This window comes from Pseudophryne corroboree, chromosome 6 (genome assembly GCF_028390025.1).
Source record: "Pseudophryne corroboree isolate aPseCor3 chromosome 6, aPseCor3.hap2, whole genome shotgun sequence".
Lineage (NCBI taxonomy): Eukaryota > Metazoa > Chordata > Amphibia > Anura > Myobatrachidae > Pseudophryne > Pseudophryne corroboree.
In genome coordinates, this window is record NC_086449.1 from 845,459,388 (window position 1) to 845,480,519 (window position 21,132).

Consider the following 21,132-nt stretch of genomic DNA (forward strand, 5'->3'; position numbering starts at 1 on the left):
ATACGTGTAACGCACAGGAGCGTCATTTGCAGAACACGTGTAACGCACAAGAGCGTCATTTGCAGAACACGTTTAACGCACAAGAGCGTCATTTGCAGAACACGTGTAACGCACAGGAGCGTCATTTGCTGAATACGTGTAACGCACAGGAGCGTCATTTGCTGAATACGTGTAACGCACAGCAGCGTCATTTGCTGAATACGTGTAACGCACAGGAGCGTCATTTGCTGAATACGAGTAACGCACAGGAGTGCCATTTGCTGAATACGTGTAACGCACAGGAGCGTCATTTGCTGAATACGTGTAACGCACAGCAGCGTCATTTGCTGAATACGTGTAACGCACAGGAGCGTCATTTGCTGAATACGTGTAACGCACAGGAGCATCATTTGCTGAATACGTGTAACACATAGGAGCGTCATTTGCTGAATACGTGTAACGCACAGGAGCGTCATTTGCTGAATACGTGTAATGCACAGGAGCGTCATTTGCTGAATACGTGTAACGCACAGGAGCGTCATTTGCTGAATACGTGTAACGCACAGGAGCGTCATTTGCTGAATACGTGTAACGTACAGGAGCGTCATTTGCTGAATACGTGTAACATAGTATCTGAGGTTGAAAAAAGACAATTGTCCATCGAGTTCAACCTGTTTGTGGTCTCCTATGCATGATGATTTGACTAAAATTTCTAACTGATGCTGCTGTCAGCCGTTACATTTTATCCCTATTTATAGTAACTATAATGCATGACTATGCACCATACCCCTGGATATCCTTATCCTTTAGGAATTTATCTAACCCATTCTTAAAGGTGTTGACAGATTCCGCCATTACAACTCCCTCGGGCAGGGAATTCCAAACATGTATTGTCCTTACCGTGAAAAAGCCTTTACGCCGTATTGTGCGGAATCTCCTCTCCTCTAACCTGAGCGAGTGTCCACGAGTCCTCTGTGTTGATCTAACCAAAAACAGGTCCCGCGCAAGCTCTATGTATTGTCCCCTTATATATTTGTAGATGTTGATCATATCCCCTCTTAGTCTCCGCTTTTCCAATGTAAACATGCCTAGTCTTTCAAGCCTTTCCTTGTATTCCATCGTCTCCATGCCCTTAATTAGTTTGGTCGCCCTCCTCTGTACCTTTTCAAGCTCCAGGATATCCTTTTTGTAGTACGGTGCCCAGAATTGTACACAGTATTCAAGGTGTGGCCTCACTAGTGATTTATGTAACGGGAGTATAATACTCTCGTCCCTAGCATCAATACCCTGTTTTATGCATGCTAATATCTTATTAGCCTTCTTTGCTGTAGTCCTACTTTGGGTACTACTGCTTAGCTTGCTATCTATGAGGACACCTAAGTCCTTTTCCAGTACAGAATCCCCTAATTTTACCCCATTTAGTAGGTAGGTGTAATTTATGTTCTTATTACCACAGTGCATTACCTTACACTTGTCTGTGTTGAAGCGCATTCTCCATTTGGCTGCCCATGCTTCTAATTTAACTAAGTCGTTCTGAAGAGACTCGGCATCCTCCTCTGTATTTATAGCCTTACACAATTTGGTATCATCTGCAAAAATTGACACCATGCTCTCTAGACCTTCTGTTAGGTCGTTAATGAAAATATTGAACAATAGCGGTCCTAATACTGAGCCTTGCGGCACACCACTTAGCACTTCAGTCCAAGTTGAAAAATATCCATTAACCACAACGCGCTGCTTCCTATTATCTAACCAGTTTTTGACCCAAGTGCATATTGTGCTTCCTAGCCCTGATTCTTGTAGCTTGTAGATAAGTCTCATGTGTGGTACAGTATCGAACGTTTTGGCAAAGTCTAAAAAGATTACATCCACGTCTTTACCCTGATCTAGGTTTGCGCTTACTGTTTCATAAAAGCCAAGTAAGTTGGTTTGACAGGATCTGTCCTTCATAAACCCATGTTGATTCCTTTTAATGACCTTATTGGTTTCAAGGAACTTCTGAATACTATCTCTTAGAATACCTTCCAATACTTTCCCCACTATAGATGTAAGACTAACTGGTCTATAATTACCTGGTTCAGCTTTACTTCCCTTTTTGAATATAGGCACTACTTCCGCTATACGCCAGTCTTTGGGAACCATACCTGATATAACTGAATCCTTAAAGATCAAAGATAGCGGTTTTGCCAGTTCAGAGTGAAGCTCCATTAGAACCCTTGGATGAATATACCATCGGGCCCTGGTGATTTATTAATCTTTAAATGTTTTAATCGGTCACAGACTACTTCCTCGCTTAAATAAGTACCTATCAGTGTGATATTCTCATTATTGAGATTGTGCGTTAGTCCCTGAATTGGGTCCTCACGAGTGAATACTGTTGAAAAAAACTAATTTAGTGTGTCCGCTATGTCATTATCATTTTTGCTTAAGACTCCCAACTTGTCTTTTAAAGGGCCTATACTCTCCTTCTTTAATCTCTTGCTATTAATGTATTTAAAGAATTTTTTGGGATTCGCTTTGCTTTCCTTTGCTACTAGTTTTTCAGTTTCTACATTCAGCAAATGACGCACAGGAGCGTCATTTGCTGAATACGTGTAACGCACAGAAGCGTCATTTGCTGAATACGTGTAACGCACAAGAGCGTCATTTGCTGAATACGTGTAACACACAGGAGCGTCATTTGCAGAACACGTGTAACGCACAGAAGCGTCATTTGCAGAACACGTGTAACGCACAGGAGCGTCATTTGCAGAACACGTGTAACGCACAAGAGCGTCATTTGCAGAACACATGTAACGCACAGGAGCGTCATTTGCTGAATACGTGTAACGCACAGAAGCGGCATTTGCTGAATACGTGTAACGCACAGGAACATCATTTGCTGAATACGCATAATGCACATGAGCGTCAATTGCTAAATACGCATAACGCACAAGAGCGTCATTTGCTGAATACGTGTAACGCACAAGAGCGTCATTTGCTGAATACGTGTAACGCACAGGAGCGTCATTTGCAGAACACGTGTAACGCACAGGAGCGTCATCTGCAGAACACGTGTAACGCACAGGAGCGTCATTTGCAGAACACGTGTAACGCACAAGAGCGTCATTTGCAGAACACGTGTAACGCACAGGAGCGTCATTTGCTGAATACGTGTAACGCACAGAAGCGGCATTTGCTGAATATGTGTAACGCACAGGAACATCATTTGCTGAATACGCATAATGCACAGGAGCATCAATTGCTGAATACGCGTAGCGCACAGGAGCGTCATTTGCTGAATACGGGTAACGCACAGGAGCGTCATTTGCTGAATACGTGTAACGCACAGGAGCGTCATTTGCTGAATACGTGTAACGCACAGGAGCGTCATTTGCTGTATACGTGTAACGCACAGGAGCGTCATATGCAGAACACGTGTAACGCACAGGAGCGTCATTTGCTGAATACGTGTAACGCACAGGAGCGTCATTTGCTGAATACGTGTAACGCACAGGAGCGTCATTTGTTGAATACGTGTAACGCACAGGAGCGTCATTTGCTGAATACGTGTAACGCACAGGAGCGTCATTTGCAGAACACGTGTAACGCACAGGAGCGTCATTTGCAGAACACGTGTAACGCACAAGAGCGTCATTTGCAGAACACGTGTAACGCACAGGAGCGTCATTTGCTGAATACGTGTAACGCACAGGAGCGTCATTTGCTGAATACGTGTAACGCACAGGAGCGTCATTTGCTGTATACGTGTAACGCACTGGAGCGTCATATGCAGAACACGTGTAACGCACAGGAGCGTCATTTGCTGAATACGTGTAACGCACAGGAGCGTCATTTGCTGAATACGTGTAACGCACAGGAGCGTCATTTGTTGAATACGTGTAACGCACAAGAGCGTCATTTGCTGAATACGTGTAACGCACAGGAGCGCTATTCACTGAACACGTGTAACGCACAGGAGTGTCATTTGCTGAATACGAGTAACGCACAGGAGCGTCATTTGCTGAATACGTGTAACGCACAGGAGCGTCATTTGCTGAACACGTGTAACGCACAGGAGCGTCATTTGCTGAACACGTGTAACGCACAGGAGCGTCATTCACTGAACACGTGTAACGCACAGGAGCGTCATTTGCTGAATACGAGTAACGCACAGGAGCGTCATTTGCTGAATACGAGTAACACACAGGAGCGTCATTTGCTGAATACGTGTAACGCACAGGAGCGTCATTTGCTGAATACGAGTAACGCACAGGAGCGTCATTTGCTGAATACGTGTAACGCACAGGAGCGTCATTTGCTGAACACGTGTAACGCACAGGAGCGTCATTTGCTGAACACGTGTAACGCACAGGAGCGTCATTCACTGAACACGTGTAACGCACAGGAGCGTCATTTGCTGAATACGAGTAACGCACAGGAGCGTCATTTGCTGAATACGAGTAACACACAGGAGCGTCATTTGCTGAATACGTGTAACGCACAGGAGCGTCATTTGCTGAATACGTGTAACGCACAGGAGCGTCATTTGCTGAATACGTGTAACGCACAGGAGCGTCAATTGCTGAATACGTGTAACGCACAGGAGCGTCATTTGCTGAATACGTGTAACGCACAGGAGCGTCATTTGCTGTATACGTGTAACGCACAGGAGCGTCATTTGCTGAATACGTGTAACGCACAGGAGCGTCATTTGCAGAACACGTGTAACGCACAAGAGCGTCATTTGCAGAACACGTTTAACGCACAAGAGCGTCATTTGCAGAACACGTGTAACGCACAGGAGCGTCATTTGCTGAATACGTGTAACGCACAGGAGCGTCATTTGCTGAATACGTGTAACGCACAGCAGCGTCATTTGCTGAATACGTGTAACGCACAGGAGCGTCATTTGCTGAATACGAGTAACGCACAGGAGTGCCATTTGCTGAATACGTGTAACGCACAGGAGCGTCATTTGCTGAATACGTGTAACGCACAGCAGCGTCATTTGCTGAATACGTGTAACGCACAGGAGCGTCATTTGCTGAATACGTGTAACGCACAGGAGCATCATTTGCTGAATACGTGTAACACATAGGAGCGTCATTTGCTGAATACGTGTAACGCACAGGAGCGTCATTTGCTGAATACGTGTAATGCACAGGAGCGTCATTTGCTGAATACGTGTAACGCACTGGAGCGTCATTTGCTGAATACGTGTAACGCACAGGAGCGTCATTTGCTGAATACGTGTAACGTACAGGAGCGTCATTTGCTGAATACGTGTAACATAGTATCTGAGGTTGAAAAAAGACAATTGTCCATCGAGTTCAACCTATTTGTGGTGTCCTATGCATGATGATTTGACTAAAATTTCTGACTGATGCTGCTGTCAGCCGTTACATTTAATCCCTATTATAGTAACTATAATGCATGACTATGCACCATACCCCTGGATATCCTTATCCATTAGGAATTTATCTAACCCATTCTTAAAGGTGTTGACAGATTCCGCCATTACAACTCCCTCGGGCAGGGAATTCCAAACATGTATTGTCCTTACCGTGAAAAAGCCTTTACGCCGTATTGTGCGGAATCTCCTCTCCTCTAACCTGAGCGAGTGTCCACGAGTCCTCTGTGTTGATCTAACCAAAAACAGGTCCCGCGCAAGCTCTATGTATTGTCCCCTTATATATTTGTAGATGTTGATCATATCCCCTCTTAGTCTCCGCTTTTCCAATGTAAACATGCCTAGTCTTTCAAGCCTTTCCTTGTATTCCATCGTCTCCATGCCCTTAATTAGTTTGGTCGCCCTCCTCTGTACCTTTTCAAGCTCCAGGATATCCTTTTAGTAGTACGGTGCCCAGAATTGTACACAGTATTCAAGGTGTGGCCTCACTAGTGATTTATATAACGGGAGTATAATACTCTCGTCCCTAGCATCAATACCCTGTTTTATGCATGCTAATATCTTATTAGCCTTCTTTGCTGTAGTCCTACTTTGGGTACTACTGCTTAGCTTGCTATCTATGAGGACACCTAAGTCCTTTTCCAGTACAGAATCCCCTAATTTTACCCCATTTAGTAGGTAGGTGTAATTTATGTTCTTATTACCACAGTGCATTACCTTACACTTGTCTGTGTTGAAGCGCATTCTCCATTTGGCTGCCCATGCTTCTAATTTAACTAAGTCGTTCTGAAGAGACTCGGCATCCTCCTCTGTATTTATAGCCTTACACAATTTGGTATCATCTGCAAAAATTGACACCATGCTCTCTAGACCTTCTGTTAGGTCGTTAATGAAAATATTGAACAATAGCGGTCCTAATACTGAGCCTTGCGGCACACCACTTAGCACTTCAGTCCAAGTTGAAAAATATCCATTAACCACAACGCGCTGCTTCCTATTATCTAACCAGTTTTTGACCCAAGTGCATATTGTGCTTCCTAGCCCTGATTCTTGTAGCTTGTAGATAAGTCTCATGTGTGGTACAGTATCGAACGTTTTGGCAAAGTCTAAAAAGATTACATCCACGTCTTTACCCTGATCTAGGTTTGCGCTTACTGTTTCATAAAAGCCAAGTAAGTTGGTTTGACAGGATCTGTCCTTCATAAACCCATGTTGATTCCTTTTAATGACCTTATTGGTTTCAAGGAACTTCTGAATACTATCTCTTAGAATACCTTCCAATACTTTCCCCACTATAGATGTAAGACTAACTGGTCTATAATTACCTGGTTCAGCTTTACTTCCCTTTTTGAATATAGGCACTACTTCCGCTATACGCCAGTCTTTGGGAACCATACCTGATATAACTGAATCCTTAAAGATCAAAGATAGCGGTTTTGCCAGTTCAGAGTGAAGCTCCATTAGAACCCTTGGATGAATATACCATCGGGCCCTGGTGATTTATTAATCTTTAAATGTTTTAATCGGTCACAGACTACTTCCTCGCTTAAATAAGTACCTATCAGTGTGATATTCTCATTATTGAGATTGTGCGTTAGTCCCTGAATTGGGTCCTCACGAGTGAATACTGTTGAAAAAAACTAATTTAGTGTGTCCGCTATGTCATTATCATTTTTGCTTAAGACTCCCAACTTGTCTTTTAAAGGGCCTATACTCTCCTTCTTTAATCTCTTGCTATTAATGTATTTAAAGAATTTTTTGGGATTCGCTTTGCTTTCCTTTGCTACTAGTTTTTCAGTTTCTACATTCAGCAAATGACGCACAGGAGCGTCATTTGCTGAATACGTGTAACGCACAGAAGCGTCATTTGCTGAATACGTGTAACGCACAAGAGCGTCATTTGCTGAATACATGTAACGCACAGGAGCGTCATTTGCAGAACACGTGTAACGCACAGAAGCGTCATTTGCAGAACACGTGTAACGCACAGGAGCGTCATTTGCAGAACACGTGTAACGCACAAGAGCGTCATTTGCAGAACACATGTAACGCACAGGAGCGTCATTTGCTGAATACGTGTAACGCACAGAAGCGGCATTTGCTGAATACGTGTAACGCACAGGAACATCATTTGCTGAATACGCATAATGCACATGAGCGTCAATTGCTAAATACGCATAACGCACAAGAGCGTCATTTGCTGAATACGTGTAACGCACAAGAGCGTCATTTGCTGAATACGTGTAACGCACAGGAGCGTCATTTGCAGAACACGTGTAACGCACAGGAGCGTCATTTGCAGAACACGTGTAACGCACAGGAGCGTCATTTGCAGAACACGTGTAACGCACAAGAGCTTCATTTGCAGAACACGTGTAACGCACAGGAGCGTCATTTGCTGAATACGTGTAACGCACAGAAGCGGCATTTGCTGAATATGTGTAACGCACAGGAACATCATTTGCTGAATACGCATAATGCACAGGAGCGTCAATTGCTGAATACGCGTAACGCACAGGAGCGTCATTTGCTGAATACGGGTAACGCACAGGAGCGTCATTTGCTGAATACGTGTAACGCACAGGAGCGTCATTTGCTGAATACGTGTAACGCACAGGAGCGTCATTTGCTGTATACGTGTAACGCACAGGAGCGTCATATGCAGAACACGTGTAACGCACGGGAGCGTCATTTGCTGAATACGTGTAACGCACAGGAGCGTCATTTGTTGAATACGTGTAACGCACAGGAGCGTCATTTGCTGAATACGTGTAACGCACAGGAGCGTCATTTGCAGAACACGTGTAACGCACAGGAGCGTCATTTGCAGAACACGTGTAACGCACAAGAGCGTCATTTGCAGAACACGTGTAACGCACAGGAGCGTCATTTGCTGAATACGTGTAACGCACAGGAGCGTCATTTGCTGAATACGTGTAACGCACAGGAGCGTCATTTGCTGTATACGTGTAACGCACAGGAGCGTCATATGCAGAACACGTGTAACGCACAGGAGCGTCATTTGCTGAATACGTGTAACGCACAGGAGCGTCATTTGCTGAATACGTGTAACGCACAGGAGCGTCATTTGTTGAATACGTGTAACGCACAGGAGCGTCATTTGCTGAATACGTGTAACGCACAGGAGCGTCATTTGCAGAACACGTGTAACGCACAGAAGCGTCATTTGCAGAACACATGTAACGCACAGGAGCGTCATTTGCAGAACACGTGTAACGCACAAGAGCGTCATTTGCAGAACACGTGTAACGCACAGGAGCGTCATTTGCTGAATACGTGTAACGCACAGGAACATCATTTGCTGAATACGCATAACGCACAGGAGCGTCAATTGCTGAATACGCATAACGCACAGGAGCGCCATTTGCTGAATACGGGTAACGCACAGGAGCGTCATTTGCTGAATATGTGTAACGCACAGGAGCGTCATTTGCTGAATACGTGTAACGCACAGGAGCGTCATTTGCTGAATACGTGTAACGCACAGGAGCGTCATTTGTTGAATACGTGTAACGCACAGGAGCGTCATTTGCTGAATACGTGTAATGCACAGGAGCGTCATTTGCTGAATACGTGTAACGCACAGGAGCGTCATTTCCTGAATACATGTAACGCACAGGAGCGTCATTTGCTGAATACGTGTAACACATAGGAGCGTCATTTGCTGAATACGTGTAACGCACAGGAGCGTCATTTGCTGAATACATGTAACGCACTGGAGCGTCATTTGCTGAATACGTGTAACGCATAGGAGCGTCATTTGCTGAATACGTGTAACGCACAGGAGCGTCATGTGCTGAACACGTGTAACGCACAGGAGCGTCATTTCCTGAATACATGTAACGCACAGGAGCGTCATTTGCTGAATACGTGTAACACATAGGAGCGTCATTTGCTGAATACGTGTAACGCACAGGAGCGTCATTTGCTGAATACATGTAACCCACAGGAGCGTCATTTGCTGAATACTTGTAACGCATAGGAGCGTCATTTGCTGAATACGTGTAACGCACAGGAGCGTCATTTGCTGAATACATGTAACGCACAGGAGCGTCATTTGCTGAATACATGTAACGCACAGGAGCGTCATTTGCTGAATATGTGTAACGCACAGAACTCTTGCTCGCTAAAAACATTTAATACTATAAAATAAAACACATGCATTTTTCTGACTCACTCAGATTGACCTCAATACAGGAACTGCTGTACGCTGATTTAATATTTGCTAACGTACATTGCAGAAGAACAGGACGATAAGCAATGCTTTGGATCAAGAGTCTGAGACGTTTAATGATTCTTCACGTTTTCCTGGCAGGTTCTGAGGATGATGCAACACCTGCATCGTAAGCTTTATCAGAGGGTAGAACGCAGCAAGGATCTGTCTATAGTGGGAGGGTGATCTGTTTCATGAAGTAGTTACATGGTATCAGTATAACAGTGTGGAAATTACAGCTGGAGAAAATAGGATTTTAAATACCTACCGGTAAATCCTTTTCTCGTAGTCCATAAGGAATATTGGTGACAGAATTAGTACGATGGGGTATAGACGGGTCCAAAGGAGCCAGTGCACTTTAAATTTCTTCCACTGGGTGTGCTGGCTCCTCCCCTCTATGCCCCTCCCACAGCTCAGTTATAGGTAAACAGTGCCAGAAGGAGAATGACATACTTGAGAGAAGAAACATAACAATAACAAGTGTGGTGAGATTTACACACCAGCACACCAAAACATAACCGGGCCAGCAACATCTGACAACACAAAACAGCAACAGCTGAACAGGTAACACAGAACAGAGAACCTGCAGAAAGTCACCGCACTGAGGAGGGCGCCCAATATCCCTTATGGACTACGAGAAATGGATCTACCGGTAGGTATTTAAAATCCTATTTTCTCTAGCATCCATAAGGGATATTGGGGACAGATTAGTACGATGGGGACGTCCCAAAGCTTCCAGAACGGGCGGGAACGTGCAGAGACGTCTGCAGCACCGCCTGCCCAAACTGGGTGTCCTCTTTGGCCAGGGTATCAAACATGTAGAACTTAACAAAGGTGTTCTTCCCCGACCAGGTAGCAGCTCGGCATAGCTGCAGTGCCGACAGTCCACAGGCAGCCGCCCAGGAAGAGCCCACCGACCTGATAGAGTGGGCCTTCAGAGACTTAGGAACAGGTAAGGCTGCCGACACACAGGCCTGTTGGATAGTAAGCCTAAGCCAATGAGCAATGGACTGCTCTGAAGCAGGACAATCCTTTTTCTGCGCATCATAGAGCACGAACAAGGAATCCATCTTTCTGATCCGAGCCGTTCTCTTGACATAGATCCTCAAGGCTCGCACAGCATCCAATGCCTCCGGAGGAGCAGAAGTGTCAGAACTGGACAGAATCACAATAGGTTGATTCAAGTGAAACGCGGAGACCTGTTCTCGTAAAAGACCATGGGGCTCATTCCGAGTCGATCGCTAGCTGCCGTTGTTCGCTGCGTAGCGATCAGTGAAAAAACAGATAATCTGCGCATGCGTATGCACCGCAATAGGCACACGCATCATACGGGTACAAAGTCCTTTGTGGTTTTGCACTGGTTCTAGCGATGATTCCAAACGCACAGCCGATCGCAAGGAGATTGACATGAAGTGGGCATTTCTTGGTGGCAACTGACCGTTTTCAGGGTGTGTTTGATAAAATGCAGGCATGGCAGAAAAAACACAGGCGTGGCTGGGCGTTCGCCGGGTGGGTGTGTGACGTCAAAAGCCATCCCTCCGTCGTTAGAATCAACACACACGAAGAGTAACTACAGGGCTGGTCTTGTTTTGCACAAAAAGATTTTGCAGGCGCTCTGCTGCACAAGCGTTTGCACTTCTGCAAAGCGAAAATACACTCCCAGTGGGTGGGGACAATGCGTTTGCATGGCTGCTAAAAACTGCTAGCTAGCGATCAACTTGGAATGACCCCCCAAGTACGGACCTTTGCACGACAAGGCCCCCAATTCTGAGACACGTCTAGCAGAAGCTAAGGCCAGTAACATCACGTTTTCCACATGAGGTACTTATCTTCTACCATCGTCAGAGGTTCAAATCAGGAAGACTGTAGAAGGCGTAACACTATATCCAGATCCCAAGGTGCCATAGGCGGCAAGAATGGAGGTTGTAAGTGAAGCACCCCTTGCAAGAAGGTCTGAACTTCCTGAAGAGAGCCAACTTCTTCTGGAAGAAGATGGAAACAGCTGAAATCTGGACCTTAATGGATCCCAGATGTAAGCTTTTATCCACTCCAGCCTGTAGGAACCATAGGAACCTTCCCAAGTGGAATTCTGCAGGGGGATATGTGCATTCCTCGCACCAAGAGACATATCTCTGCCAGATATGATGATAGTGTTTTGACGTCACAAGTTTTCTGGCTTGCACCATAGTGGCAATGACCTTTTTGGAAAGCCCTTTGTGAGCTAGGATGTTCCGCTCAACTTCCATGCCGTCAAACGAAGATCCCTTCTTAGCGGTAGAGGCCAAGGACCTCTACGTTCATGTCCAGAAGAGCCGCGTACCACGCTCTTCGGCGGCAATCAAGATTGCTTCCACTCTTTGATGTCTGATCTGCTTGAGCACCCTCGGGATCAGCGGAATCGGAGGAAACAGGTAGACCAGCTGGAAAGGCCTAGACGACATCAGCGTGCTCGCCTGAGGGTTCCTTGTTTGTGACCAATAGCAGCGAAGCTTCTTGTTGAGGCGAGAGGCCATCAAGTCGATCTGTTGGCATCCCTACCGGTCGATGATTTGTTGAAATACCTGAGAGTGTAGTCCCCACTCTCCCGGAGGGAGGTTGTGGTGACTTAGGAACTCCGCTTCCAAGTTGTCCACTTCTGGAATGAAAATTGCGGACAGTGCTCTTGCATTTCTTTCTGCCCAGAGAAATATTCTGGACACTTCTCACATGCAGGCCCTGCTTTTTGTCCCTCCTTGTCGACTGATGTCTGCTACCGCCGTGGCGTTGTCCAACTGCACCTGGGTCGCCCGATATTGGAGTAGAGGGGATGCCTGAATCAGAGCATTGTGGATCGCCTGAAATTTCAGAATGTTGATCGGAAGTAGGGCCTCTTGGGCAGACCACCTGCCCTGGAACTACACCCCCTGGGTGTCAGCTCCCCATCCTCTTAGACTCGCATGCGTCGTGAGGTAAATCCAATCCTGAATCCCAAAGCGTCATCCTTCCAGCAAGTTAGAAGACTGGAGCCACCATAGAAGAGAAATTCTGGCCTGGGGTGACAGCCGAATCATCCGGTGCATCTGAAGATGGGAACCGGACCACATGTTCAGGATGTCCAATTGGAACGGTCTGGCATGAAACCTTCTAAATTGAATCACCTCGTACGAGGCCACCATCTTTCCCAATGATTTTATGCAAAGATGAATGGAGACTCGAGCAGGTTGGAGTACCATGCAAACCATTTCTTGAAGTGTTCTCACCTTTTCCTCTGGGAGAAACACCTTCTGTGCTACAGTATCCAGTAGCATTCCCAGAAACAGGAGTCGCTGAGACAGTTCCAGGTCGGACTACTGCAGATTGAGAATCCACCCGTGGTGAGACAGAAGTTTGATAGTGTGATCTATATGGACCAATAGAAGCTCCCTGGAACTCGCTTTTATCAGGAGATCGTCCAGGTATGGAATTACATTGATCCCCTGGACCATGAACTGAAACATCATTTCTGCCATCACCTTCATGAACACCCTCGGAGCTGTAGGCAGTCCAAAGGGTAATGCCTGAAACGGGTAGTGATCGTTCAGTAGGGCAAACCTCAGATAGGCCTGATGAGGCCAAATTGGGATATGTAGGTGAGTGTCCTTGATATCCAGGGACACTAGGAATTCCTGTTGTTCCAGGCCTGCGATCACCGCTCTCAAAGATTCCATCTTGAATTTGAAAACCTTCAGGTAAGGATTCAAGGACTTCAGATTCAGAATGGGTCTCACAGACCCGTCTGGTTTTGGTATTACAAACAGACTGGAGTAGTAACCCTGTCCTTGTTGTAGTAAGGGTACTGGAACAATGACCTGGGACTGGACCAACTTGTTTATGGCCAGTAGTACAGGTTGAGTATCCCTTATCCAAAACGCTTGGGACCAGAGGTATTTTGGATATCGGATTTTTCCGTATTTTGGAATAATTGCATACAATAATGAGATATCATGGCGATGGGACCCAAGTCTAAGCACAGAATACATTTATGTTACATATACACCTTATACACACAGCCTGAAGGTAATTTTAGCCAATATTTTAAATAACTTTGTGCATGAAACAAAGTGTGTGTACATTCACACAATTCATTTATGTTTCATATACACCTTATACACACAGCCTGAAGGTCATTTAATACAATATTTTTAATAACTTTGTGTATTAAACAAAGTTTGAGTACATTGAGCCCACAGAAAACAAAGATTTCACTATCTCACTCGCACTCAAAAAAGTCCGTATTTCGGAATATTCCGTATTTCGGACTATTTGGATATGGGATACTCAACCTGTAGTGTACTACTCATACTTTCCAAAGCTGGTAAGCCTGATTTGGAAAATCGTTGGGGAGGAGTACCGTCAAACTCCAGCTTGTAACCTTGATAAGGTCCTTTACCCAAGCATCTTGGCAGGAACCATCCCAGATGTGGCTGAAGTGATGTAACCAAGCTCCCACCACGAGATCCCCTCGCGGTGGGTGGGCAACGTCACTCTGAAGTCTTTGTGGAAGCAGAACTGGTGTTCTGGTCCTGAGATCCAGCAATGACCGTAGATCAAAATCCGGAGGACCGAAGTACTGAGTAGACGGTCCCGGATAGGTATGTCTAGCAGGTGGAGCCCCCGAAGGGAGAAACGTGGATTTTCCAGCAGTACCTTTGGAAATCCATGCATCCAATTCGCCTCCAAAGAGCCATTCACCTGTGAAGGGAAAAGATTCCACATTACGTTTGGAGTCAGCATCAGCAATCCACTGACGTAACCATATGGCTCTGCGTGCAGACACAGCCATAGCCGTGGTCCTAGCATTAATATTGCCAATCTCTTTAAGGTAGTCACTGATGACTCTTGCCGTGTCCTGAATGTGAGTCTGGTAAGTAACAGTATTAACTAAGGTCATATCGCCCGAGAGACCTTCCTTAATTTGATTTGCCCAGGAATGAATTGCATGTGTCATCCAGCAACCTGCAATGACCGGTCTTTGAGCTACACCTGCGGAAGTGTAGATAGATTTCAGAGTGGTCTCAATTTTCCTATCTGCCGGGTCCTTCACTGTAAAGGAGCCCGGAGCAGGTTGTATAATGGTGATTGTTGGTGGAGGATGCATAATGGTGAGTGTTGGTGGAGGATGTATAATGGTGAGTGTTGGTGGAGGATGTGTGATGGTGAGTGTTGGTGGAGGATGTGTGATGGTGAGTGTTGGTGGAGGATGTGTGATGGTGAGTGTTGGTGGAGGATGTGTGATGGTGAGTGTTGGTGGAGGATGTGTGATGGTGAGTGTTGGTGAAGGATGTGTGATAGTGAGTGTTGGTGGAAGAGGTGTGATGGTGAGTGTTGGTGGAGGATGTGTGATGGTGAGTGTTTGTGGAGGATGTGTGATGGTGTTGGTTGTATAATGGTGAGTGCTGGTAAATGCTAAACTACAGTGGAAGTTGTATAATGGTGAGTGTTGGTGGAGGTTGCATAATGGTAAGTGTTGGTGGAGAATGTGTGATGGTGTTGGTTGTATAATGGCGGGAGTTGGTGGCTGTTGAATGATGGTGGAGGTTGTACTGTATAATGGTGAGTGTTGGTGGAGGATATATAATGGTGAGTGTTGGTGGAGGATGTATAATGGTGAGTGTTGGTGGAGGTTGCATAATGCTGAGTGTTGGTGGAGGATGCGTGATGGTGAGTGTTGGTGGAGGATGTGTTATGGTGAGTGTTGGTGGAGGTTGCATAATGCTGAGTGTTGGTGGAGGATGCGTGATGGTGAGTGTTGGTGGAGGATGTGTGATGGTGAGTGTTTGTGGAGGATGTGTGATGGTGCTAGTTGTATAATGGTGAGTGCTGGTAAATGCTAAACTACAGTGGAGGTTGTATAATGGTGAGTATTGGTGGAGAATGTGTGATGGTGTTTGTTGTATAATGGCGGGAGTTGGTAGCTGTTGAACGATGGTGGAGGTTGTACTGTATAATGGTGAGTGTTGGTGGAGGTTGTATAATGGTGAGTATTAGTGGAGGATGTATAATGGTGCGTGTTGGTGGAGGACGTGTGATAGTGAGTGTTGGTGGAATATGTGTAATGGTGAGTGTTGGTGGAGGATGTGTAATGGTGGAGGATGTGTGATGTTGTTGGTTGTATAATGGTGAGTGCTGGTAAATGCTAAACTACAGTGGAAGTTGTATAATGGTGAGTGTTGGTGGAGGTTGCATAATGGTGAGTGTTGGAGAATGTGTGATGGTGTTGGTTGTATATTGGCGGGAGTTGGTGGCTGTTGAACAATGGTGGAGGTTGTACTGTATAATGGTGAGTGTTGGTGGAGGATGCATGATGGAGAGTGTTGGTGGAGGTTGTATAATGGTGCGTGTTGGTGGAGGTTGATTAATGGTGAGTGCTGGTGGAGGATGTATAATGGTGCGTGTTGGTGGAGGTTGTATAATGGTGATTGTTGGTGAAGGATGTATAATGGTGCATGTTGGTGGAGGATGTGTGATGGTGAGTGTTGGTGGAGGTTGTATAATGGTGAGTGTTGTTGGAGGATGTGTGATGGTGAGTGTTGGTGGAGGTTGTATAATGGTGAGTGTTGTTGGAGGATGTGTGATGGTGAGTGTTGGTGGAGGTTGTATAATGGTGAGTGTTGGTGAAGGATGTGTGATGGTGTTGGTTGTATAATGGTGAGTGCTGGTAAATGCTAAACTACAGTGGAAGTTGTAAAATGGTGAGTGTTGGTGGAGGTTGCATAATAGTGAGTGTTGGAGTATGTGTGATGGTGTTGGTTGTATAATGGCGGGAGTTGGTGGCTGTTGAACGATGGTGGAGGTTGTACTGTATAATGGTGAGTGTTGGTGGAGGATGCATGATGGTGAGTGTTGGTGGAGGTTGTATAATGGTGAGTGTTGGTGGAGGATGTATAATGGTGCATGTTGGTGGAAGATACATAATGGTGAGTGTTGGTGGAGGATGTGTAATGGTGAGTGTTGGTGGAGGATGTGTAATGGTGAGTGTTGGTGGAGGATGTGTAATGGTGAGTGTTGGTGGAGGATGTGTAATGGTGAGTGTTGGTGGAGGATGCATGATGGTGAGTGTTGGTGGAGGTTGTATAATGGTGAGTGTTGGTGGAGGATGTATAATGGTGAGTGTTGGTGGAGGATGTGTAATGGTGAGTGTTGGTGGAGGATGCATGATGGTGAGTGTTGGTGGAGGTTGTATAATGGTGAGTGTTGGTGGAGGATGTATAATGGTGAGTGTTGGTGGAGGATGTGTGATGGTGAGTGTTGGTGGAGGATGTGTAATGGTGCGTGTTGGTGGAAGATATATAATGGTGAGTGTTGGTGGAGGTTGTATAATGGTGAGTGTTGGTGGAGGATGTATAATGGTGCGTGTTGGTGGAAGATATATAATGGTGAGTGTTGGTGGAGGATGTGTAATGGTGAGTGTTGGTGGAGGTTGTATAATGGTGAGTGTTGGTGGAGGTTGTATAATGGTGAGTGTTGGTGGAGGATGTATAATGGTGCGTGTTGGTGGAAGATATATAATGGTGAGTGTTGGTGGAGGATGTGTAATGGTGAGTGTTGGTGGAGGATGCATGATGGTGAGTGTTGGTGGAGGTTGTATAATGGTGAGTGTTGGTGGAGGATGTATAATGGTGAGTGTTGGTGGAGGATGCATGATGGTGAGTGTTGGTGGAGGTTGTATAATGGTGAGTGTTGGTGGAGGATGTATAATGGTGAGTGTTGGTGGAAGATATATAATGGTGAGTGTTGGTGGAGGATGTGTAATGGTGAGTGTTGGTGGAGGATGCATGATGGTGAGTGTTGGTGGAGGTTGTATAATGGTGAGTGTTGGTGGAGGATGTATAATGGTGCGTGTTGGTGGAAGATATATAATGGTGAGTGTTGGTGGAGGATGTGTAATGGTGAGTGTTGGTGGAGGATGCATGATGGTGAGTGTAGGTGGAGGTTGTATAATGGTGAGTGTTGGTGGAGGATGTATAATGGTGCGTGTTGGTGGAAGATATATAATGGTGAGTGTTGGTGGAGGATGTATAATGGTGAGTGTTGGTGGAGGATGCATGATGGTGAGTGTTGGTGGAAGATATATAATGGTGAGTGTTGGTGGAGGATGCATGATGGTGAGTGTTGGTGGAGGTTGTATAATGGTGAGTGTTGGTGGAGGATGTATAATGGTGAGTGTTGGTGGAAGATATATAATGGTGAGTGTTGGTGGAGGATGCATGATGGTGAGTGTTGGTGGAGGTTGTATAATGGTGAGTATTGGTGGAGGATGTATAATGGTGAGTGTTGGTGGAAGATATATAATGGTGAGTGTTGGTGGAGGATGTGTAATGGTGAGTGTTGGTGGAGGATGCATGATGGTGAGTGTTGGTGGAGCCTCCTCTAGTATCTTTAATAACTGTCTTCTCTGAGGCGGCGGCCATATTTGGAGGGACATTTACAATAGAAGCTTACAGCGTCCTCTCCCCCTCCTGTGCCAGAACTCGGTTATGAAAAGTGGGCAGAGCATCGCAGCTGGCGGACGGCGGCATGAGCGTCCCAGGCCCTTTCCTCTCTGTTATACCCCTTTCACACCAGCAGATTTGAACACGGGTTATTGGCACACGAGCGCGCATAACCCGTGTTTTTGTGCGGTGTGAAAGGTACCAGGGTTGAGTGACCCGGTGTTTAAACCCAGGTTTTGGTTTGTCATACAGCATACAGCCTTGAGAAAAGCGCCCTGCGTGGCGCTGAAACGTTGGCTGAGCTATGCCACTTGTTTGATTTATTTGTTCATTACATACGTTCTACACTAGACCTTCGAGTGCCGCCTGGTTCTTTAAGCATTGAGATGGGCTAATGCACACCCCTCTCTAATAGACCACAGATTGTATATATATATATATATATATATATATATGTGAAAGGGGGGATAAGGGTTTCAGCGACCAACAGTGACTGATATAGTAAGATATAAATATGAGGAGACTTAATGGATACGTATAAAATAATAGAACATTTATTTATACAATATAAAAAAAATATAATTAATATCAGGGTGGGTTAAAAGCCGGAGAACTAATACAAAATAAAAGGACAGCTAAAAAAACTAGATAATATCACATATAATAAAAGACAATAAATAATTAAATATCGGATAAAAGAGTGCTGCTTATCTTTCAAAGTGGAGAGTCAATTGAGGTACACCCAACGCGTTTCGTCACTCAGACTTCATCAAGGGGTATGGGACCACTGAACAGACACTCTTATTTATAGCACATGTAATTAGAAATGGATATTTGTGACATCACTTCCTGTGAGGACTGATATAACTGTTTGGTGTAAATTTTTTAACATAAGCAATAGCATAAGTAAATGATAGTGAGCAGAGTAATAACCTCAGGGTACTAAGTAGTTTGTAAAAACGAGTTATATAATGTGATATATTTGTTAAAATAGTCCGGGGACGGGTCCGACGTCACTTCCGCCCCACTTCCTTTATCGGAATCTTCTTACTGCGCATGCGCGATTGCGCCACGCTTCCGGTCAGCGGATCAGTGTGTTGATGCACCTCTGCATCACTTCCGCTCTGGTCGTCGCGTCACTTCCTGTTTCGGGCGGTGTCGTCGTCTGTGGCACGTATAGGCTGAGGCGGGTTGTCAATCATCGTGGCGGCCATTTTTTAGAAGTCTTTCAGTATCTCAGACATATAGCAGTAATAAGTTCCATTCTGTCTCATCCGAAGTTATCGTCTTGGTTATGTATAGGCTGAGTCAGATTGTCAATCATTGCGGCGGCCATCTTATAGGAGTCTTTGTCATCCAGGGCATATAACAGTGCTGAGTTTCATTGAGAAAAACAGCTCGCACATATAAGAATAAAGAAATACATATATTAGTGTCTATTTACTTAATTTTTATTATTATTATTATTATTATTATTATTATTATTATACTAGTGTCTAATGGTATAAAAAATGGAAGAACAACATCCCTTACTCACAATTTCATAGAATAAAGAGGAACTGCCATAAAAAGGAAGACTGTGAGGAACAACTTGAAACATACAGGAAAAGATTCGAGGAAAAACTTTATCCGAAAGCCATACTGGATGAAGCAGTCACTAAGACAAGAAATTTGGAGAGAGAGAATCTGCTGACATACAAGGACAATACGGCAAAAAAGGAGTCGCTATCCTTTATAACTACCTACAGTTGTCATGAACAGACTATCAGGACTTCATTAAGAAACCACTGGGATATACTCTTGATGGACCCCATCTTAAAAAAGATCCTTCCACCCCAACCAGAACTTGTTTTCCGGAAATCACGCAACTTGAAAGATATTCTCGCACCTAGCATGTTACCAGAAATCCCGCCAGATGGAAACCCTAATTCTCTCCCTAAATGCGTTGGATCTTACAAGTGTGGACACTGTAACATCTGTAAGTTCCTCAATCCTAATAGAAAAACCTTCTGCAATACGGACGGCACTCAAGAATTTAAAATTAAAGAATTCATGAACTGCAATATCACATCTGTGATCTACTTGCTCGAATGCACATGCCACAAGAAATATGTGGGCAAAACAAAAAGAACTTTGAAAATTAGGATACAAGAACACGTACGGAGTATCAAAAACAAAGCAGAGACCCATCTGCTGTATAGACACTTCAAATTGAAACACAATTCCAATCCAGAAGAGATGACCTTTAAAGCCATCGAACAAGTGACCAGTGGCGAAAGGGGTGGAGATTTGGCTAAGAAGCTCTCCCAAAGAGAGATGTTCTGGATATTTCAATTGAAAACTACACACCCTATGGGCTTCAACGAGGGATATGAGATCGCCCCATTTCTATGAGAGAAGTACCCTCTTCGAATATCCTCAGATCACAGATAAACTACTTCTTCCTTTTTCTAGCACAATTCACTCTTTTATTCTAAAATATCACTATATGTAAAACTCTGTATATAGTATATGAATGATCTTAATAAAAACTTTTAACAATGTGTGCCTGACTAATTTCAATATATGGTACAGTCATACCGCACTGGCCTCACGCCCAATCCCGCCCGATCTTGGAAGCTAAGCAGTGTTGGGCCCAACCAGTACCAAGTGGGTAACCACTTGCGAAGATTGGGTACTGTATAAGAACGAGCTTTGTCGGGCCTTTAATAATAATTTAAATACGTGTATAAATCACCACAGCACAAAAGGTCTATTATTATAATTTCTAAATCAGTCATACACGGATGCACTTTCTTTATATGTGTCACTAATAATTAGTATATGACTGAGTATCACCACTATGACTTCACCAGCTACTTCTTTTTCTATATTATCCCACATAAATACGCACTTATATTAACCTGTAAATCTTTATACACCATCACTTTTTACCTATTCTCATTTCCCATGCTTTCATGATGGATACTTTATAACATACTCTGCCACACTTAGGACCAGAAAGGGTTCAATTTATCCTGATATATGCTACAATATGAGATTGAACTATATAGAAATAGTATTGTATGGATTAATTC

The 21,132-nt window shown here is 44.7% G+C and overlaps 1 protein-coding gene and 1 pseudogene across 1 annotated transcript; one reads left to right on the forward strand and one right to left on the reverse strand.

Annotated features, from left to right (window-relative positions):
• Positions 1–16,293: 16,293 nt before the first annotated feature.
• Positions 16,294–18,048, reverse strand: LOC134934731 (uncharacterized). The gene has a single exon (XM_063930096.1). It carries the CDS (start codon positions 18,046–18,048, stop codon positions 16,294–16,296), a length of 1,755 nt encoding a protein of 584 aa, XP_063786166.1.
• Positions 18,049–20,621: 2,573 nt separating this feature from the next.
• Positions 20,622–20,741, forward strand: LOC134937203 (5S ribosomal RNA; annotated as a pseudogene).
• The last annotated feature ends 391 nt before the right edge of the window (positions 20,742–21,132 follow it).